We start from the raw sequence: 18,908 nt of genomic DNA, 5'->3' as shown, positions 1-18,908 counted from the left end.
GAAGCTGTGTTGTCCTGATTTCACCCATGGGGAAATTGAGATTTAGAGAGGTTGAGTTTCCCAAGGACACAGCAGATCCGGGACAAGAGACAAACTGAATCGAACTTCAGAGCAGGTGCACTTTGGAGGAAGAGATAAAATCTCTGCCCTGGGAGGTCAATATCTGATCTGTAGAGAATGTAAGAGCCAGGACCAAAATAAGACAAGAACAAGAGATGAGAAACGATAACAACTAACACTTCCTGGATGCTTTGCTGGGTCTCAGGCTTTGCTCCGTGCTCTTAGGTTGAATCTGCAGAACACTAGAATGAAAGCTCCAGGAGGCAGAGACCTTGTCCCTCTGGTTCTCCACTCTGTCCTCAGCCCCAAGAACTGTACCTGCCTTGAGATAGATACACAATAAATATGTGATAAACGAAGCAGCCACTCTGTGAGTAGGCACCTTTAGCCCATTTTACAGATGAGTGTACAGATTCAGGGCTGTTAGATAACTCGCCCACGGCCACACGGCTACTAAGCTCTAGGCCAGAATTGAGACTTCGGAGCTTGCGTTCTTAACCACTGTGCACTCATGCCGTCTGTGTACGTGCCAAGGGGGTGTAGAATGGGATGTGTGCCTCTCCTGTGTGGGGAAGGCAGCTCTAGCCAATAGTAACTGAGTTTCTCCTCTCAGGCACTTAACCCTCCCTTTCTTCTCAGTGTTTTTCTCGGACAGATCGATTACTCAGACACAAACGGATGTGCCAAGGGTGCCAGTCCAAGACTTCCGACGGGCAGTTTTCTCTATAGGCGCAAGGGGCCCCGGGTGGTGGGAGTGATCAGAAGATTCTACCGAAGAGCGCACCCCTCTGGTCTGATGGTCCCACCACCACCCCGTCTGTACCTGTCCCCCTCCTGGAGGAGTGGACCCAGGAGACCAGAAGAGTGCATCGGGGACAGCAGGCCCCAGAGCTTCAGCTCTGTAAATAATCTGAGACTATGAGTATCTCGGGGAAGTTCCTTCAGCATTCCTGGGTAGGGAAGCTAGTCCCTGGACCCTTGTCTGAGGTCTTAGGTGGGGACTAAAGGTACAGGACCAAGACTGAAGTGTGGCTCCCACAACCTTGGACTCCAGCTGGCAGCTGAAGTGGAAAAGATCGGGGAGAGGGATTTGTTTGTTCTGTTCTTGTTTTTGTTTATCCAAAAACGATTTCAGCAGGTGCACTGTGGAAACAGGTAATACGGAGGTATAGAGTCCTGGTCAAAGTAGGGACTGTGGCTGGTCCAGCCCTCCCCCAAAATTGAGTTTTTAGTTGCAGTTGATCCTCAATGTTCCACAGCCCTGTACCTCATCTCCTGTTTGAAGGAGAATAGGATCAGGGATGGCAGCTGAGCTTACTTTGGTCTCCTTATACACTGTAGGGACAAAAGGAAGAACAGTGACAGGAGCAGACAAGGGCTGGATCCAAGAAGAGTGGACAGGTACCTCTCATTTCCTTCGGGGAAGAGCAAGAGTTGTGGCCATGGCTGTTGTAATGGCCCATGCCACACTGGTACCTAATGGGGTCAGCTCAAGTGCCTTCTGGAGGAAACTTGGGTGAGAGTGGCCCCTTTCCTTTCTCTCTTTGGGCAGTTGGTCTTGGAGATAGTTTTTGGCTACCTCGCTGATATTGACTCCTAAGCCAGACAGATGTTGAGCAGGAAGTCATGGATGTCAAAGTGGGATCTCTCTCCTTGTGCCCTCTTAGGAGCAACCCAAGACTAGCCCCAAGTTGGGTAACAGCTGTTGAAGAAACGAAAGGAATTTGGTGTCCCCTGACATGACTGTTGGGCAGTGTGAGCTCTTCTCCCTGCCCAAGTCCTATCACTGTATTCAGGTAGAGGAGATGGGGGTCTGGCCTTCAGTCCCAAAGAACAAGGTCTTGGCTTCCTTCTTGATGGCCGTCCCTACCCAACCAAGAACTGCAGGGCGTGGGGATGCTGCGGAGAAAAAACTGAGGAGGAAACCTAACGTAGGTTTTACTCTTAACTGTACTCTTTGCTCCTCTCTGCTCCGAGCCCACCACCCTGTCCACCCCCCAAAAAGCGATCGGGAGTGCGGGGTGTGGGTGTGTGGGTGTGTGTGTGGTATGTGAGTGTTTTTGTATGCTTGGAGATGGCATATTATTGAGCCAAATCCTCCTCTAGCCCTCAGCTCAGGGGAGGATGAGCGTAAAGCAGCCTCTCCTGACCACCTCCCCACCCCAGCAAATCTGAAGGGTGCTTGAGGTCCCAAGAGAAGAACTCAACTTGGGGGACTGGAGGGCTTTGTTTTGGAGGGGTTTTTTAAGATTGATTCCACAGACTGGTGGTTAGGATGTTTCTAACCCAAATCAGGGCTTGTGAATATGAATTTTCTAAAGTGAAATAAAAACCCTCTTCCTGCTAAGGAAAGGATCCTTATGGGAGGTTCTGGGGTTTGGTTGACTCCCAGGTTGTGGCCTGCCCTGACCTGTGGGGAGGAGGGGTGAGTAATTATGGAAGAATCATGGAGACTTGACTTGGTGAACCTGACCAAGCTGTCAGTGGGGATCTGAGATGGCAATCTCCAGGAAGTGATTTCATTTCCCAGAAAAATGTAGGCAGTAGCAGCAGCAGACTCCTGGCTGTTACCTATTCTGGAGGAAATGGCGGGGCGGGGGTCTCCATACCTCTGAGGTGTGAGGATTTCAGGGAAAAAGAAAGGAGGCGTGACACCCTTTAGATCTTCCCTGACAGCATCTGAGATCCTGTGGGGGAGACGCTGGGGAATGTGTTTGCTACCTGTGCTCTTCTAGTTCTGTGCTGGCACTCCCATTTAATGTGGTCCAGAAACTAGACCGCGAGTCCTTGGACCTGCCCTTGGTCCCTGCAAGTAGGGCATCTTTCTGCATGTGAGCCAGCCCCCTCCCTGTTAGAGGGCTCTGCTGGGGGCTGGGATTTGTCTAGGATACATTTAGAAAATTCTGTCCTTCCAAACGCGCTTTTGAAAGTGGGAGGCTTTGCTTCCTGTCACCTGCGGCTAATCTGTTTATGGTTGGGGTGAGTTGGGGTATGTGTGGAGAGAATCACACGAGTGATCTGTGCCCCTGAGTGTGCGAATGTGTGTTTAGGTCCGGATGTGCCCTGGCCCTTTGCAGACCTTGGCTTCCTGCCTGGGTGAGTGGGAGAGAGGGAACTTCTAAGCGAATGTGCAAAGAGCCATACCAGAACCACCCCTGCCGAGGACTGGGTGAGGGGAAACACAGGAGCAGGTGGTTAGCTCAGTTGTCCAGGTGCTGTTGTTCTGGGGCCATGGATGTGTGAGGAGAGAGGAGCTGAGAGTCCAAAGGAGCGATTTAGCGCCCAGGGAGCCCAGGAGTCCCACTTACACCCCAGGGAAATCACAGACCAAGACCGCTGCAAAGGCTCCTGGGCCCAATGTTCCACCCCACTGCTGGGTGGGGTCTAGCACTGGAAAGCCGCCTCAGGTGTGTCTGGAGTGAAGGGAGAGGGAGGTAGGGCCGGCTCTCAGAGACCAGGACATGGGATTCAGGGACCTGGGAAAGAGTAGCGCCAGTTCCTAGGTGGGCTCCTGTACCAGGTCCCACCAGCCCTGCCCTTCCCAGCACCCCAAGTCTTTTCCGTCCACCCCCCCCCCAATAGCCTCTTGTCATCACTTAGCTACTGATTGTGCCCCCATGGCTTGACATTGGAGGGTTAAATGAGGTGTGGAGTCCGCCACAACTTTTAACCCTCTCCCCAGATGTTCTTTGCCTCTATGTGGCCCTGGGGCTTTTATCTTAATCCCTCCTACCCTACCTTTCCTCTCCATCCTCTTTTTTTTTTTTTTAATATACTTATTTTGCTATTGGGGGAGGGGAATATCAAATGAACAAGATCACTTTTAAATGGTAGTTTTTATAAAATGTTATAAACTTGTATCTTTTTACCATTAAAGTGCAGTGTATGTTCCTTCGTGATATATTTAGGATATTTAAATAAAAAGAAAATGGGGCTTTTGTACATACTATCTCCTCTTTGGGAAGAATATCCTTGGGAGAAGCTTTTTCACTGGGGCCGAAGTAGTTTTCTTTTTTTCCACCAAGTGTAACCAACCACCCCACGACTTCCAGCACCCTGTAAGCTCCCCTTTGCAGAGAGCAACAAGTAGAATAAATAGAGGATATCAGTTCAGAATAAGGAAAAAAAAAACATGCACAGCAGGACAGAATGAGGCCAGACACCAGCAAAGGCAGCGGTTCTCCAAGCATGGTCTCTAGGCCTCCTACGTCAGCATTACTTGAGGATTCAGTAGCCCACCCCAGCCCACTGCTGCTTCTCCCCAGGCAACCCATATCGTGCAGTCTGCTCTGCACTTTAAGTTTGAGAACCTCTCCTTGCCCTCAGGTGGCAGGAGGAGGAATGCACAAGAGCCTTCCTGAGGCCCAGGCTCTACAGCCTGCTCTCGCCTTGGGGTAAAGCAAACTGACACGTGTGCTCTGAGGTAAGACTCTTTATTGTATACGTGGGGGGTAGCCCCCACTTCTGAGGTAGGGAAGCAAGGTTGCCACAGAAGGTAGTCCCCTCTCGGGTGTCACTCTAAGAATGAAGTATGGGTGACCACTCAGCAGTGGATTAGCCCCCTACCAAGCTGCTGACTGAGAGACCCCATGCCCCAATTCCCTCCACGCCAGAGAAGAGCCCTGCAGTGAGTGTCCCTCCCCACTTCAGAGAGGGGCGCCTTCTGCCTCTTGAAAGCGGGGGTTGACAGTAGTCGTGATGGCGCTCTTGTAGAGAGGATTGTTGTCCTGGGGAAAGAAGTCGGAAGTGATGAGGAAAAGTCCCAGGACTCCGATTTTATCTAGTACTAAGAGGCCAGCCTAGAACTTGGGCAGGAGGACCCCAGGAGCTGATGGGAATTAGCAGAGGAACCAGAGTAAGCCCACAGAGGGGGGTAGGCCAGCAGCGGGGCGGCTAAGTAGAACGAGTCAGGGTGGAGGGTGCGACGGTGAGGCAGAAAGCAAAGCCCACCTAACCAGGGGAAGCAAGGAAAACCCCACCCAGTGGGGTAGCGGGCAGCCTCACCTGCTTCCAGTGGAGCTGCTGCTGCTCCTTTTCAAAACGGCTGTATTCTCGGCGGTCGTAGATTTCCACTGAGAGCCGATAAGCCAGGACCAGTCCCAGTCCCACGACCACGATGCCCCCCACACAGCCCAGCACGATGATTTGGGTGTGGTCTGACCCCTCTATGGGAAAGAAACAAGAGAGGGCCTAGGAATTGATCACCAGTTACCCACAGCGTGTCCAGCCTCATCCAGCCTCCCCAGACCTGCCTGTCATTGAAAACAAAGGGAACCTCCACAGGGTCCAAGGTTATCCCAGTGCTCAGGGCCTTAGCCTTGTCCGTTTGGTCCAGCACCTGCACTTCTGCCTGGATTCATTAGCTCCGCTTCAACCCCCAGCCTGACTTCCCATTGTCTTTACCTCCAGAGTTCTGAGGCCCTACCCATTAAACTTCCAGGGCCCCATCTGGCATGTCCACAGCATCCCTGCCCACTTACTTTCTGGGGGTCTCACTCTCAGCATGACCCTGCCTCCGGCTTCATCCTCTGCCAGGAAGAAGAAGAGCTGGTTGTCGTGGGTCCTCTCTTTGCACCAGCCATCATCCAGGATAGGGGCCAAAGCCAGAGTCACGTTGGCATGGGCACACGCCAGGCTGCAATTCACGGCCAGAGGACCAGTCCCAAAGGCGCCACACTCCGCGCAGTCCCTGTCCAGCGGGTGCCAGTAAGTTACCAGCTGGACAGATGTCACCCAAACCACATGCAGAAAGAGCAGGTGGGTGGGAGGGGCTCAAGGAGCCCTGTGCCCCTGTTCCCAAGGTGCAAGGCCTGAGGGCTCACCTGTGTCTCTCGCATGGCGTCTTGCAGCCTGAGCACTGATCACATAGGGCACCGTAATAGCCATCCAAGCACTGGCAGCGGTTGCAGTTGCAGTATCCATGCCCGTTGCACAGCCCTCCCTCGGGACTGACACAGTTGTCTGTGTCCCCGCTGCATTCGCATGCTCTGCCCGTGCGATTGGCGTGACAGTGACACACTCCACATTGGCAGCGGCCAAAGCCTGAGGCAGAGCCACGCGCAGGGTGACAGTCATACTCCCCACAGGCATTGGACATCACGTGCCGCCACAGGCTGCCTAGAGCTGACCTGTTCCTGTGCATCCAGTTCCCTCACAAGCGTGCCGGGTACCCTCCAACCCCTACACCAGAATCTTTGATTCCTCCCCTTAGTGCAGAGAAGTTCCCACAGCCCGAACACCCTTGGGGAAGCCACTCTGACCCCGTCCTTCTCCCCAAAGTCTCCAGGTACCTCCACAGAGGATTCCCTCATGTCGCTCACAGCTGGCATCATCACATTCGCACAGACGTCCAGAGCTCTGTCCACTGCAGGTGCAGCGTCCACACTGGCACCGTCCCCTCCCACTGCACAGGGGCCCTGTGCCATTGGGGGCTCGGCACCCAGATTCCAGATCCAAGGAGGACAGCTCAGCCTCAGAGCACTCACAGAGTCGACCCAGGTGGCCAGGGACACAGCTGGGAGGGGAAGGCAGGGGAGGGAAAGGGGAGTCATAGATTTTGACCATGCCTTGACCTGCCTTTCCCAGAATCCTCTAAACCCAAGATCTCAAGATAGTTGGAGAGCCGCCAGCGGCTGACAGGAGGCCAGAATATAATGGAGCACCAAGGAGTATAGAGGGGGTCGGGGGGGGTGGTTCTGGTGGAGGGGAGGGTTTGGCATTTCTGAGAAGCTTCAGGAGGTGAAAATCAGGGTGGAGTCTTGGGATGTCTAAGAAAAAGATGTCTAGAGACGCCAGTGGGAGGAGGGAAGGCAAGGGAGGAGGAATACAGGGGAGCCATATAGGTGAAGGGAAGCAGGAGGCCCTCACCTGCACACCCCGCATTGTAGGTGCCCCTTGCCGTCACTGCAGTGAGGAGCCTGGAGCTGGGTGTCACTGCAGTTACAGTCACACAGTGTATGCAACTCCACAGTCAGCTCTTCTGAGAAGCCGCGGGCTCGGAACCTCAGCAGATGGGGCTCTGGGAGGCAGTGGGTAGCTTGGAGAGTAACCAAAAAATTCACCTGAGGACAGGGCAGGCGGAAATCAAACTAAGATCACGTGCACTCCTGTATGTGCACGGGCACACACCAAACACACTGGTCATCCAGAGCCCTACTTCCTAGTAAATGAAGGGATAGGGTCGTGCTAACACCCACCTCCTAGAAACACTCCTGAGCAGGCTGCTCGTTAAAGCGCCTCAGAAAGGATGGGTGGAAGGCCACCCCGTGCTTTTTGCTTTGCTTCCTGGGCCTGTCCTCCGTCTCTCCCTGCCTGCTCAATTTCCCACTCCCACCCCCACGCCCTTCCTTCTCACTGTCTGGTTGATTCGGACGTGGTTGCATTGGCCCCTGTCACCAGCCTCATCCTGTCTCTTCTCAGGACTCCCACACTGAGAATCGTAAGAGATGTGGACCCCAGGAGGGAGTAGAGAGCGTTCATGTTCAAGGGTCACAGTGGATGATAGGCTCTGTGGAAAGGGAGAGAGAGTAACCATGTGAAGGCAGGATTCCAACCCCACCTCATGCCCTCTCCAGCTGTTCCAAATCCTGCCAGAAGCCTGCCCTCAGCCCACCTGGGCACTCCTTCCATTCTGCCCAGTCAGGAGGAGTTTCTGCAGGAAGGACCCGTGATAACCTTGAGTGAGAACACAGAATCCAGAGGCTTCTAACGCAGCATTTCAGTGCAGCTGCAGCGAAGGCCTGCTGGGGGCCGGGCTGGCCAGCACTGTAAACATGCAGTGGCTGTGTTTTTCAAACCCCAGATCAGGACACATAACCGGTGTGCATACAAGGTCTAAAGGGCAGATTCTTTCAATTGAGTTTGTCCTGGGAAATTTGATATTGTCTCAGATTTTCTTGCCATGGGTTTGGAACATGGTCCGTCTTATCAAGAAGGCTACAGTCTAGTTGCAGAGATAAGACCTAAACCCAAGAAACCAATTTTTATGGTTCCTTCTACCTGTAAAATTCTATGGTTCCTGTGAAGAGTATCTCCGAATTATTTATAAGCTTAGTGAAGGCAGTCTCCAGATGTCACATTCTTTATGTACAGACTGACTGGGGGACAAGTGCCAGCCGTTCCATCTGTTATCTCTGTGACCTTGGGCAAGTCACTTAGCCTCCCTGTGTCTGTATCCCCATCGATAAAATTGGAACACTAGTTTCCAAGCAGGGGTTTTAGTGGGATAAATAAGACAGCAAACAGTGTGTGTACTCGGGACAGTGCTTGGCATGAAATAAAAGCTCAATCAATGTTAATTCCCTTCCTTGCCCAGAGCAGGGCTCCATGCTCTGCACAAATCAGGCACTTAAGGTTTATGAATGCAAGACTGACTGAGTGAATGAGCTATTAATGACAGCCACATGCAGACTGTAGGTAGGAGCTGTGGAGTGTTACACAAAAAGTGACCATCCCCTTTTAGTTCCGCCACCCCACCTAAGGGTCCCTTTCCATCTTTCCCCAGTGCCCACCCTCCCCCTCCCCCTGCCCCCACGCTGGCCCCTCACATTATAAGCATCCATGATGAGCTGTACCACATTGCTGGAGTCCTCACTCAGCTCCCCCACTGCGGACTTGGGAATCAGCTTACTCAGCTCCTGCAGCGTGAGGAGTTGAGGGAAATGGTGGGTCACAGCTCTAGGGAAATAAGCTTCTGGGGGTCTGGAAGGAGAATGGGCCTGTGAGGGAAGTGAGAAAGGCTGGGAGTGGGAGGGTTTGGCATTCAGACAACTCTCACCTGGTAGACAGGCAGTGTGGCACCGGTGACAGCAAAGATGGGCTGGATGTTTGCCGCAGAGAGGGCCTGGGCTACCTGACCCACGGAGGGGTAGTCCTGGAGCAGGGAGTCAGGACAAGGTGAGCACCCCAAGTCCCCCTCACAACACGCAAGGTACCCTCAACCCAGGAAATCCAGGGTTCCACCAGCTAGAAGAGCCCTGGAGGCTTGGCAAGGAGGAGGGAAGGGCCAGGGAGTGGAGTGACTTGGGTTTGTCTGAGCAGTGGGGGGACGTGGAGAGGAGGAACTTCTGGGGAAGATGGCAGGGTGGTCATCACCCGTAAGGACAGTGAGGCTGGAGGGTGGGTTCCTGGGAGGAGAGGAGGTGTGGCTCTGCTGGAGCGGGGCAGGTGAGGGTGGCAACTCACAAACTCTGGGCTGCGACTGTAGAGGCCATTGCTGTCCAAGTGGCAGTGCCCGTCGCTGGGCATGAAAATGCCACCTAACTTGCCATCCCCAGCTGTGTGGAATGTGTCATCTGAAGTGAACACCAGTAGCCGGGACACATTTCTCCAGCCAATCTGCTCCTGGAGTGGGGTTGGGGGGTAGGCTGTGCACTTGGGCATGGATGGCCCTTGAGCCACCCCTGCCTGCTCTAGGAGCAAGGATTTGGCCAGCCCTGTTCTGGTCAGTTTGTCCAGCCCCCTGTCTCCAGCTCCCTGCTTCTCCCCAGCCCTTCAAACAGGGTTGCTGCTAGTGGAGGCCGTCTTGTGAATTAGAAAAACACGCCTCGGGACTTCCCTGGCGCTCCAGTGGTTAAGACTTTGCCTTCCAGTGCAGGGGGGTGCAGGTTCCATCCCTGGTTGGGGAGCTAAGATCCCACATGCCTCGTGGCCAAAAAAACCAAAACATAAAGCAGAAGCAATATTGTAACAAATTCAAAAAAGACTTTAAAAACAGTCCACATCAAAAAAAAAAAAAGGAAAACATGCCTCTTCCTCAAGACATTTTACTCCAATCCACCAGCAAATTGTCAAAATAGATATGCAAACTACAGAGACTATAATACAAAGACCACCCCCTAGAATTGTGAACTGCATAACCATTGGTGGCCATCTTGGCCCCAAGCAGCCCTTCAGACTCAGGGCCCTTCCCCGCCCCCTCACCTGGCAGAGGGCAGCCTGCAGAATGGCATCAAAGCCACCTTCAGGCGAGTCCAGGTTGCCGGACACGCTCTGGCGTCCCACCTCCCGTTCGAAGGCCTTAGCATCCCGGGTGAGGGGTAGCACATGGTGAAAGCTAAAGGGCGGCTGGCAGCGCTCCAGTCGGGTGGGGCAGGGGTGGCGAAGCTTGGAGGGCACTGTGCTCACGAAGGGCAGCACCATTTTGTCCACGAAGGAACCAAAGCCTGGGAGGAGGAGTCATGAAGACAGTGGCAGAAGTCACTGGACAGCAACAGGATGCAGGACGTGGGGGGGGGGCACTGCTGAGGACTCAGGAGGGGAGTCCCTGGGAAGTGGGGGGCGGGGGGGACAGTCATAGCGGAGGTGATGGGAGAGGGCCGGGACCCAGGACCCAGCAGGGGCAAAGGGGTGAGAGCACATGTTCAGGGAAGTGGAGGATAGAGATGAGGGCACAGCAGTGGGCAGGCAGGGGGTTGGTTAAAGCTGGGGAAGAATGGACGGGTGTGCGGTGTAGCAGCAGCATAAGATGAAGGAGGGGATCTAGAACAGGAGAGGGATGAGTGCAGAATGCAGAATGTACAGCAGGGATAATGGCATTTAGACCTTGTCCAGGAGACACGGGCCTGAGAAGTGGCACCAGGGCAGTGTCCAGGTGGGTGCGTCTAGGGCACTGTCTGACCCTGGGAGCTGTCTGAACACAGTCTCTCCAAACTGAAGGCCTCAGTTACCCTTCCAGTAAAATGAGGGGTCCTATTGGACAGTCTCTCAAACCCCCTCTAGCTCTGACCTAGAAGATAGATGTCTTTGGGGAGAGATGTCAGGAACCCGTGGCCTGGCCAGGTCCATTAAAAACCGGGAGAGGGCACAGTGAATATTCTGCCCCTTCATTTCTATGCCCCACATGACCGGCTGGCAAAAAAAACTCAGGGCAGCTACTCACCTGAGTCTCCCTGCTCTTCCCTTGAGAGCATACTTTCACTTAAGTAAACCCTTGCCTGACTTTCTTGAAAAAAACAAAAAAACGGGAGAGAGCAGGTGGGGCCCTTGTGTGCCCTAGACATTGGCAGAAGCTAGGGTGGCGGTTGGTTAGAGGCAGAGGGCAGGCAGGTGCGGGGCAGGGCTCCGCTGGGCTCACCAATGCGCACGGAGTGGGTGACTTCCTGCAACCTCACCAGCAGCGCGTGCCCAAGCTGGCGCACGCGCTCCAGGTCGTCCTTCATGGAGTAGCTCAGGTCCATAAGGTAGTACAGGTCCACAGGGTATCCCTCGGCTCGAAGGAAGCGGACCCGGAGCTGCTGGGGCTCTCCTGGGGGTGGAGGTAGTGGGGAGGTCGGTGGGGCGCGGTGGAATCCCAGCCCAGCCCCGGGCCCGGCGGCCCACCACCCCCTAACTCACCTGGCCGCAGCGTGACCCGGACCCGCTGTGGTGCCAGCTGGGTGGCCCCCTCGCCGCGGGTGCCCTGGCTGAGCGGCTCGTCCTGCAGCACCTCCTGCCGGCCGCGGGGCTCCTCCAGCTCCTCCGGGGGGCAGCCCCGGGCCAGCAGCTCCTCTCGAAGGGCACAGCGCCGCACCTCCGCCTCCCCGGACGCCGTGAAGTTCTGCGCCGCAAGGGGAAGCGCGTCGGGACCCTAGTCCCCTGGACCCCTCAGCCCTGCTCCCAGAACCACCCTGGCATCCCGGCCACTTCCAAGCCCTCCCCTGTCAGGCAACTCTCTGGGCGCCCCCGATTCCCTCCCCTCCCTTCCACAGCTACCCTTTTTTTTGTTTGTTTGTTTTTTGCGGTACGCGGGCCTCTCACTGTTGTGGCCTCTCCCGTTGCGGAGCAACAGGCTCCGGACGCACAGGCTCAGCGTCCATGGCTCACGGGCCTAGCCGCTCCGCGGCATGTGGGATCTTCACGGACCGAGGCACGAACCCATGTCCCCTGCATCGGCAGGCGGACTCTCAACCACTGCGCCACCAGGGAAGCCCCCACAGCTACCCTTGAACGCCGTCCTTTCTTCCTTGTCAGACCCCACTTCCTACAGCACCGCTCCTTTTCCTACCCTTATCTGGATGCCCCCTTTCCCCAGACACCCTACCTCTCCACTCCCCCAGTGCCACAGACTTCCTGTTGAGATCTCAGGGACCTCACTGCCATTAAAAAAGGAGGAGCCTGACCTCCTAGTCCAACCTCCCCTGAATGCTCAGGCCAAAATGGGAAGGGGGTCAGACTAAGACCCACAGTCCCTGGGAAGGGGAAGGATAGGGACAGGAGAGAACCCCCCGCTCCCCCTCAATGTGTCTGGTACCCCTGGCACTGGCTGGGAAGCCACAGGGGAAGGAAATGGTTAGAGTGGCTTCTCAGCTGAGCCGGGTGCCAGCCTCTGGTCGGGGGATTGGAGGAGACAGACATATACCCAGCTGTCCCAAGAGTCCCTGCCTGGCACCTCTGGCCTCTGCCTCCCACTGACTCTGAGTCTTCCCCTTCCCGGCCTCCCAGATTCACTATGTGCCTTTCCCCTGGACCCACTCAGTTTTGTAGCTCGGCCTCCTAGTGACTGTGCCCTCATTTCTTATCTCATCTAACTCTCCATCTTCCTGTGAGAGAGACAGTTCTTCCCCACTCTCCAGTTCAGGCGCCCCTCGTGCTCTGCTACACCATGAGCCCTGTCTCTTTAAGGCATAAACAAAAGAACAGCCTGGGGCTTCCTTGGTGGCACAGTGGTTGACAGTCCGCCTGGCCTGCCGATGCAGGGGACACGGGTTTGTGCCCCGGTCCGGGAAGATCCCACATGCCGCGGAGCGACTGGGCCCATGAGCCATGGCCGCTGAGCCTGCGCGTCCGGAGCCTGTGCGAGAGGCCACAACAGTGAGAGGCCCGCGTACCGAAAAAAAAAAAAGAACAGCCTGGGACTTCCCTGGTGGTCAAGACTCCCTGCTTCCAATGGAGGGGGGTGGCACTGGTTTGATCCCTGGTCGGGGAGCTAAGATCCCACATGCATTGCATGGCCAAAAATAAATTAATTAATTAAAGTTTCCCAAAAAATTAAAAAAAAAAAAAAAAAAAACAGTCTTGTTTGACCAGCCAGGGAGACACCCTCTCCCCAGCATCCTTCTTGTCACTTAGGTAGCTCAAGCCTTTCCCCCAAAGCCCACAGGCTTCCAGCTCCTTCCTTGCTACCCTCCCAGTCACAGGCTGCTACATACCTAGGAACATGCCCCCCCCCCAACACAGATCCAGAGACCCAGTCACATACTTTCTGCAGTGGACTGACCCCCAACATGATGATATTTGGAGATGGGGCCTTTGAGAAGGAATTAGGGTTAGATGAGGTCATGAGGGTAGAACCCTCATGATGGGATTAGATCCCTATAAGAAGAGACACCAGAGAGCTTGTCCGCAGCCCATCTGCAAGTCAGAAAGAGAGTTATCACCAGGAACTGAATCAGCTACCACCTTGATCTTGGATTTCACATCCTCCAGAACTGTGAGAAATAAATTTCTGTTGCTTAAGCCCCCTAGTCTGTGGTATTTTGCTATGACAGCCCAAGCTGACAAATACACGTTCTCACATGTACACCCACAAAAGATCCCTCTCCCTAGACACAAGCGTGAGTTCCAGCAGGAACATTTGCTTCCTCCAAATTTATGGTCACAAGTCTTCTCCACATATACACAAATACATAGATACAGACATAAACATACATGCGCAGGAACCTCGAGTGCACGTGTATGCACACACACACACACACACACACACACACACGATCACAGACAGGAGTCCTATGTGCACAAACTCAGTCACACACAGAACTACAGAGTGCACCCAGAAAGTCACACACGTACCCACACAATCACACTCGTGTGTCCAGGCTGTACACACACATACACTTGGTTCAAAGGCCACAGGCCCATCTTTACCAGTTGCTTGCACCACGCACAGCTCGGGTGTGAGAGGATGCACTTTTGACAGGAGGGAGCTGGCTGGCAGGACCCTGGTAGGGACAGCCCAGGATCCCCCCATTCGGTGGTCTCCTGTGGGGATGAGATCTTGACGTCCAGTTCACTTTCACCTCTGCTCAGGGCCAGCAGGAAAACAAGGACCATTGACAAAGCCACCATGGTCTGTAATAGGATATAAAGGGGGACATGTGGGTCCTCAGCGAGGGCCCCCAAGCTCTCAGCCCTCTAAACTTAGCCTGTGGTCGTCCCTCTCAAAACTCTACCCCAACTCTTTATCTGTCCCCATAGTTTCACTTCCCCCTGTGGATTCAGCAGTTTCTTCAAAATGGCAGGAAGGGGCAGATCCCAGGGTAGGGTAGGAGCCTTGGAAAAGACCCAACCCTCCTGCATGCAGACTTCATGAGGCTAGAGTGGGCAAAATAGCCTAACTAAGAGTCTGGAGAGTGGACCTGGAGGCACTAAGGTCTGCACGCAGGTCTGTTTACCAAGATTCCAAGCCATAGTGGAAAGAGAACCAAACAGGAAACAGACCAAGTCTGGTCCTGCCTCAGTCACTCACTGGCTGGTGTCAAGTCAGATTTTCTCTCTGAGCCTTAGTTTCCACAACTGTAAAGTAAGGGAGTTGAAAAAATAATCTGACAGCCCTTCTAGCTTTCATAACCTTGGATTCTAAAGGAAGAGGGTCAGGGGCTCTAAATAAGGGGGAAAAGTCAGGGATTAGGAATGAGAGGAAATGAAGCTGGAGCAGATGAGGGAGTACGTGCAAGAGGCAGGAAAAGTCAGCTGTAATTAACTGACATGGTAGCAAGAGGAATAAAGATTAGACCATAAGAAGAACTGTCTAAAGGTCTGGGATAATGGAGGAAGGAAGGCCAGGTTTGATAAAAATTTCTCTTTCCTGTACATTGCACAAAGGGGATCTAGGTTAAAAATTTGAATAGGCAATTTATTACCATGCTTCAAAAGTCAAAAAGTTAAATCCCAATGGCCGTTTTTATAGAAATGGAAAATCCTAAAATTCTAAAATTCACATGGAATTGCATGAATAGCCAAAACAATCTTGAAAAAGAACAAAGTCGGAGGACTCACACTTCTCACTTTGAAAACATACTACAAAGCCCCAATAATCAAGACAGTGTGGTGTTGGCATAAGGATAGGCAAATAGATCAATGGAATAGAACTGAGAGTTCAGAAATAAATCCATCCCTTATGGTCAGTTGATTTTCAACAAAGATGCCAAACCATTCAATACAGAAAGAATAGTCTTCAACAAATGGTACTGGGAAGACTGGATATCCACATGTAAGAGAATGAAGTTGGACTCCTACCTCACAACATATACAAAAATTAACTGAAAATGGACCAAAGACCTAAGTATAAGTTCTTAAAACTATGAAACTCTTAGAAGAAAATATAGGGATAAATCATCATGATTTTGGACTTGACAATGGATTCTTAGCTATGACATCAAAAGCACAAGCAATGAAGGAAAAAATAGATAAATTGGACTTCATCAAAATTTAAAACTTTTATGCATTAAAGGACGCTATCAAGAGAGTGATAAGACAGGCCACAGGATGGGAGAAAATATTTTCAAATCACATATCTGTTAAGTGTTCAGAATGTATTAAAGAACTCTAACAACAACAAAGAGAAAAACAACCCAGTTTTAAAATGTGCAAAGGACTTCGATGTTTCTTTAAAGAAGATAGACAAGTGACTAACCACAGATAAAAAGATGCTCAAAACGATTAGTCATCAGGGGAATGCAAATCAAAACCACGAGATACCACTTCACACCCACTAGAATGGCTGTAATAAAAAAAAATAGAAAATAAGTGTTGAGGACGTGGAGAAAATGGAGCCTTCATACGTTATTGGTGGGAATGTAAAACGGTACAACTGTGGAAGACAGTTTGTTGATTCTTCAAGAAGTTAAAACACAGAATCACCCTAGCACTTGACAATTCCACCCCTAAGGATATCCCTAAAAGAATTGAAGACGGGTGTTTAAACAAACACAAACTTGTGCAATACTGTTCATCGCAGTACCATTCACAGTAGCTAAAAGGTAGAAACAACCCAAATGCCCATCACCTGATCAATGGATGAATAAAATGTGGTATATCCATACAATGAAATATTATTTGGCCATAAAAAGGAATGAAGGACTGATACATGCTACAGCGTTGATGAACCTTGAAAACATTATGTTAAATGAACAAAGGCAGTCATGAACAACCACATATTGTACAACTCCATTGATATGAAATAGCCCGCCTAGACAACTCCATAGAGACAGAAAGTAGCCTAGTGGTTGCCAGGGGTTGGGGAGGAGGGGCGGATGGGGAGTGACTGCTTAATGGGCAGTTTCCTTTTGGAGTGAAGAAAAAGTTCTGGAACTAGATAGCGGTTACGGTTGCACAACACTGTGAATGTACTTAATGCCCCTGAATTGTAACCTAAAATGGTTAAAATTATAAATTTGATGTGTATTTTCCCACAATTTAAAAAACCAAAAAGTTAAGATGATAGAAATCTCCCACTCCTATCCCCCATCCACCCCAGTTTCCACACTTAACTTCAAATAAATAACCATCATTTATTATTATCTTTTGTTGCCTATAATCTTTCTAGAGACTTTTAGTGTATATACAGACTAACATGAACACATATATACTCTTCAAATGATAGAATCAAACAATAGAATTCAACAAATGCTAGAATACTTTACACCCAGTTTTGCATCTTACTTGGTTGGACTAGTTTTCTTGGAGTTCCTGCAACCCAAGAAAATAAAGAACTCCCTTGTTCATTTTTACAGCTATATAGATTTCCATCGCATGGATATGTCATGTTGTATTTAGTCTCTTGTAATGGGAATTTATGTTGTTTCTAATTGTTCACTATTATAAACAACGCTGCAGTGAAAATTCATGGATTTATCATTTTACGTGTGCATGTTGTAGGATAAACCCCTGGAAGAGGATTTGTAGGGTTAATAAATAGGTATCATTTGTAATGCTGATGAGTAGTGCCAACATAACTGACATGAGCTCCTGAAGGGCTGTGCCCGCTCACGTCCCCATCGACAGTGCATTTGAAAGGCCAGCTAACTCCTTGTCGGGAAGCATCTGCATCCTTCTCAGCCTGGGCCCAGACTTGGTACCAGATGATCTGCACGGGCTGTGGCGAAGGGGTGTGGTGCCAAGTTGCTGACCTCCCCCGTCTTGCTCCCCACCACCTGTGACCTCAGGCGTAGTAGATATATATTTAACAGAGCCTCCACCCTCCTGTGAGAGGCTAGCCCAGGGCTCAGCCTCAGCGTAACCTCAGCCTTGTTGGCTCTGCACGCCTGTGGTCGGCGAGGCTGGGGATGCTGCAGCCCAGTTTTGACTCATCTCTCACAGGTGGGGCTCCGGGCCACACTGTCCCCCAGGATAAGAAAGTCCCAGAGAGTTCAAAGGAGTCACTCATCTCCCCTAAAGGGGGCCCTTGGACTCCCCCCCCAACCCCCTTCTCCCCTCCCCAGGATACGTGACCTGCCACCTGCTTCTCTTAATCTGTCTCTCCCTTTCTCTGTCTCCCCTTCCTAGTCAGAGATCTGATTCCATCTTGCAGCTACTTTTCTCTTCTCCACTTCTTCACAGTTCTTTGTTTTACTTCCTTTCCCACTCTGATCCTAACCGTAGAATGGCAGAATCTTCTATTTCAACCCCCTCTTTTTACAGATGGAAACCTGAATCCCAGAGTGGTGAGTGACTTGCCCAAGGTCCCCCAGCGAACTACAGCAGAGCAGGGACTGACACAGGCCAGGCCTCCCGCTTTGTTTGCTGCTTTCCTCCCCTCCAACCCGGGCACCATCTTCATGGAAAGTTGTGCCTTCTCCCCACCAGCCCCAATGGGCTCTATCTGATCCCCTTTCTCTTTCCTTCTGGCCTTCCTGTATCTTCGCTTCTCTCCCTCTGGGGTTATCCATCCTCCTGGACTTAATTCTGACTCCAATACATACCCCACTGCCCCCTGAGCAGCTGAGAAAGAGAGCATCTCCCCAACCCATCCAGATCTCCCAAGTCAGGAGGAACCCTCTGCTGCCCACTCAGTGTCACAAGGAGGGGACAGAACTGAGCCGCTGAGCCACAGTCTTCCAGGAGTGTGGGATCTGTGGCCAAGGTACCAACCGGGAGGAGGCCCGAGCCGAGCACAAGGCATCAGGCAGCAGGGATGGCAGCTGGGGAGTAATATTGGGAGAAACTTACCTCGTCATAATCCGTAACACATAGCCGGCAAGCAAATGATAGCACTCATGCATCCCCTACCTCCTTTTTCTCTCTCCAGTCCCACTCTTGGGAAACCAACACAAGAGGGATGGGTGGGGGGAGGGAGGGCTTGTGAGACTGGAGGAGGAAACAGGAACAGGAGATCTTGGGAATGCAGAGAGGTCTTCAGAGCCTTTCTCAAGACTCAGCTGAACCCTGGGTGTCTTCAGGTCAGAGCCCTCTTCCCAGGAGGTTAGGACCAGGTGGGGCCTGGGCGGGTAGGAGAGGAGGCAGGAGAGCTGCTGCCCTGGTACTCACAGGTGCGTGCGGAGCAGCCCTTCCTCCCTCCGGTGGTAGCAGCAGCCTTTGTGTACTGATCTGGGAGGCTGCAGAGGAGGAAGTGACACGCCCCAGGGTGGGGGAGACTTGGGGCTGGTGGGGGTGACTGACCTAGGAGAAGGTGGAGCAGATAAGGGTGAAATTGGGCCAAGGGAGTTGATGATACAGGGATCTGGACGAAGGAAGCAAGGAAGCTCATCTGTTGAGCACCCATTAGGTACTGGATGTATCATAACGTTACAATTCATTCTCACAGCAGCAACCTCATGACATAGGTGTTAACCTCCCTCCAGCCCCCTAATTTTACAGATATAGAGGCTTAGAAGTACAAAGTATTTTGCCCGAGGTCACATAGTTAGCAACTA

At 52.1% G+C, this 18,908-nt stretch overlaps 2 protein-coding genes across 17 annotated transcripts in view; one reads left to right on the top strand and one right to left on the bottom strand.

Moving 5' to 3' along the window:
- Window positions 1–18,908, top strand: part of ZNF740 (zinc finger protein 740) — a 46,488-nt gene that overhangs the window by 5,362 nt on the left and 22,218 nt on the right. For 3 of the 16 annotated variants that reach the window (XR_009565560.2, XR_011377773.1, XR_011377772.1), the window contains exon 7: window positions 1,402–1,461. The exons of 5 other annotated variants lie outside the window; for them this stretch is intronic. Coding sequence is in view for 4 of the 11 variants with exons in the window: in XM_060306533.2 (XP_060162516.1) it covers window positions 700–789 (90 nt within the window). In the remaining 7 variants the exon portion in view is untranslated. 8 more of the 16 variants (XR_009565556.2, XR_009565558.2, XR_009565562.2 and 5 more) reach the window with 7 other exon arrangements.
- On the bottom strand, window positions 4,707–14,211 carry ITGB7 (integrin subunit beta 7). The gene is made up of 14 exons (XM_030866876.2): window positions 13,903–14,211; window positions 11,395–11,596; window positions 11,135–11,305; window positions 9,982–10,223; window positions 9,244–9,402; window positions 8,837–8,932; window positions 8,607–8,696; window positions 7,415–7,567; window positions 6,928–7,121; window positions 6,351–6,574; window positions 5,883–6,102; window positions 5,541–5,749; window positions 5,065–5,225; window positions 4,707–4,787 (listed from the first exon to the last, which is right to left on the bottom strand). The coding sequence occupies exons 1-14, from the start codon at window positions 14,101–14,103 to the stop codon at window positions 4,707–4,709; spliced, it is 2,403 nt and encodes an 800-aa protein (XP_030722736.1). The 5' UTR covers window positions 14,104–14,211.

This window comes from Globicephala melas, chromosome 10, assembly GCF_963455315.2.
Source record: "Globicephala melas chromosome 10, mGloMel1.2, whole genome shotgun sequence".
Taxonomy (NCBI): domain Eukaryota; kingdom Metazoa; phylum Chordata; class Mammalia; order Artiodactyla; family Delphinidae; genus Globicephala; species Globicephala melas.
This window is presented reverse-complemented; position numbering and strand designations above follow the sequence as displayed.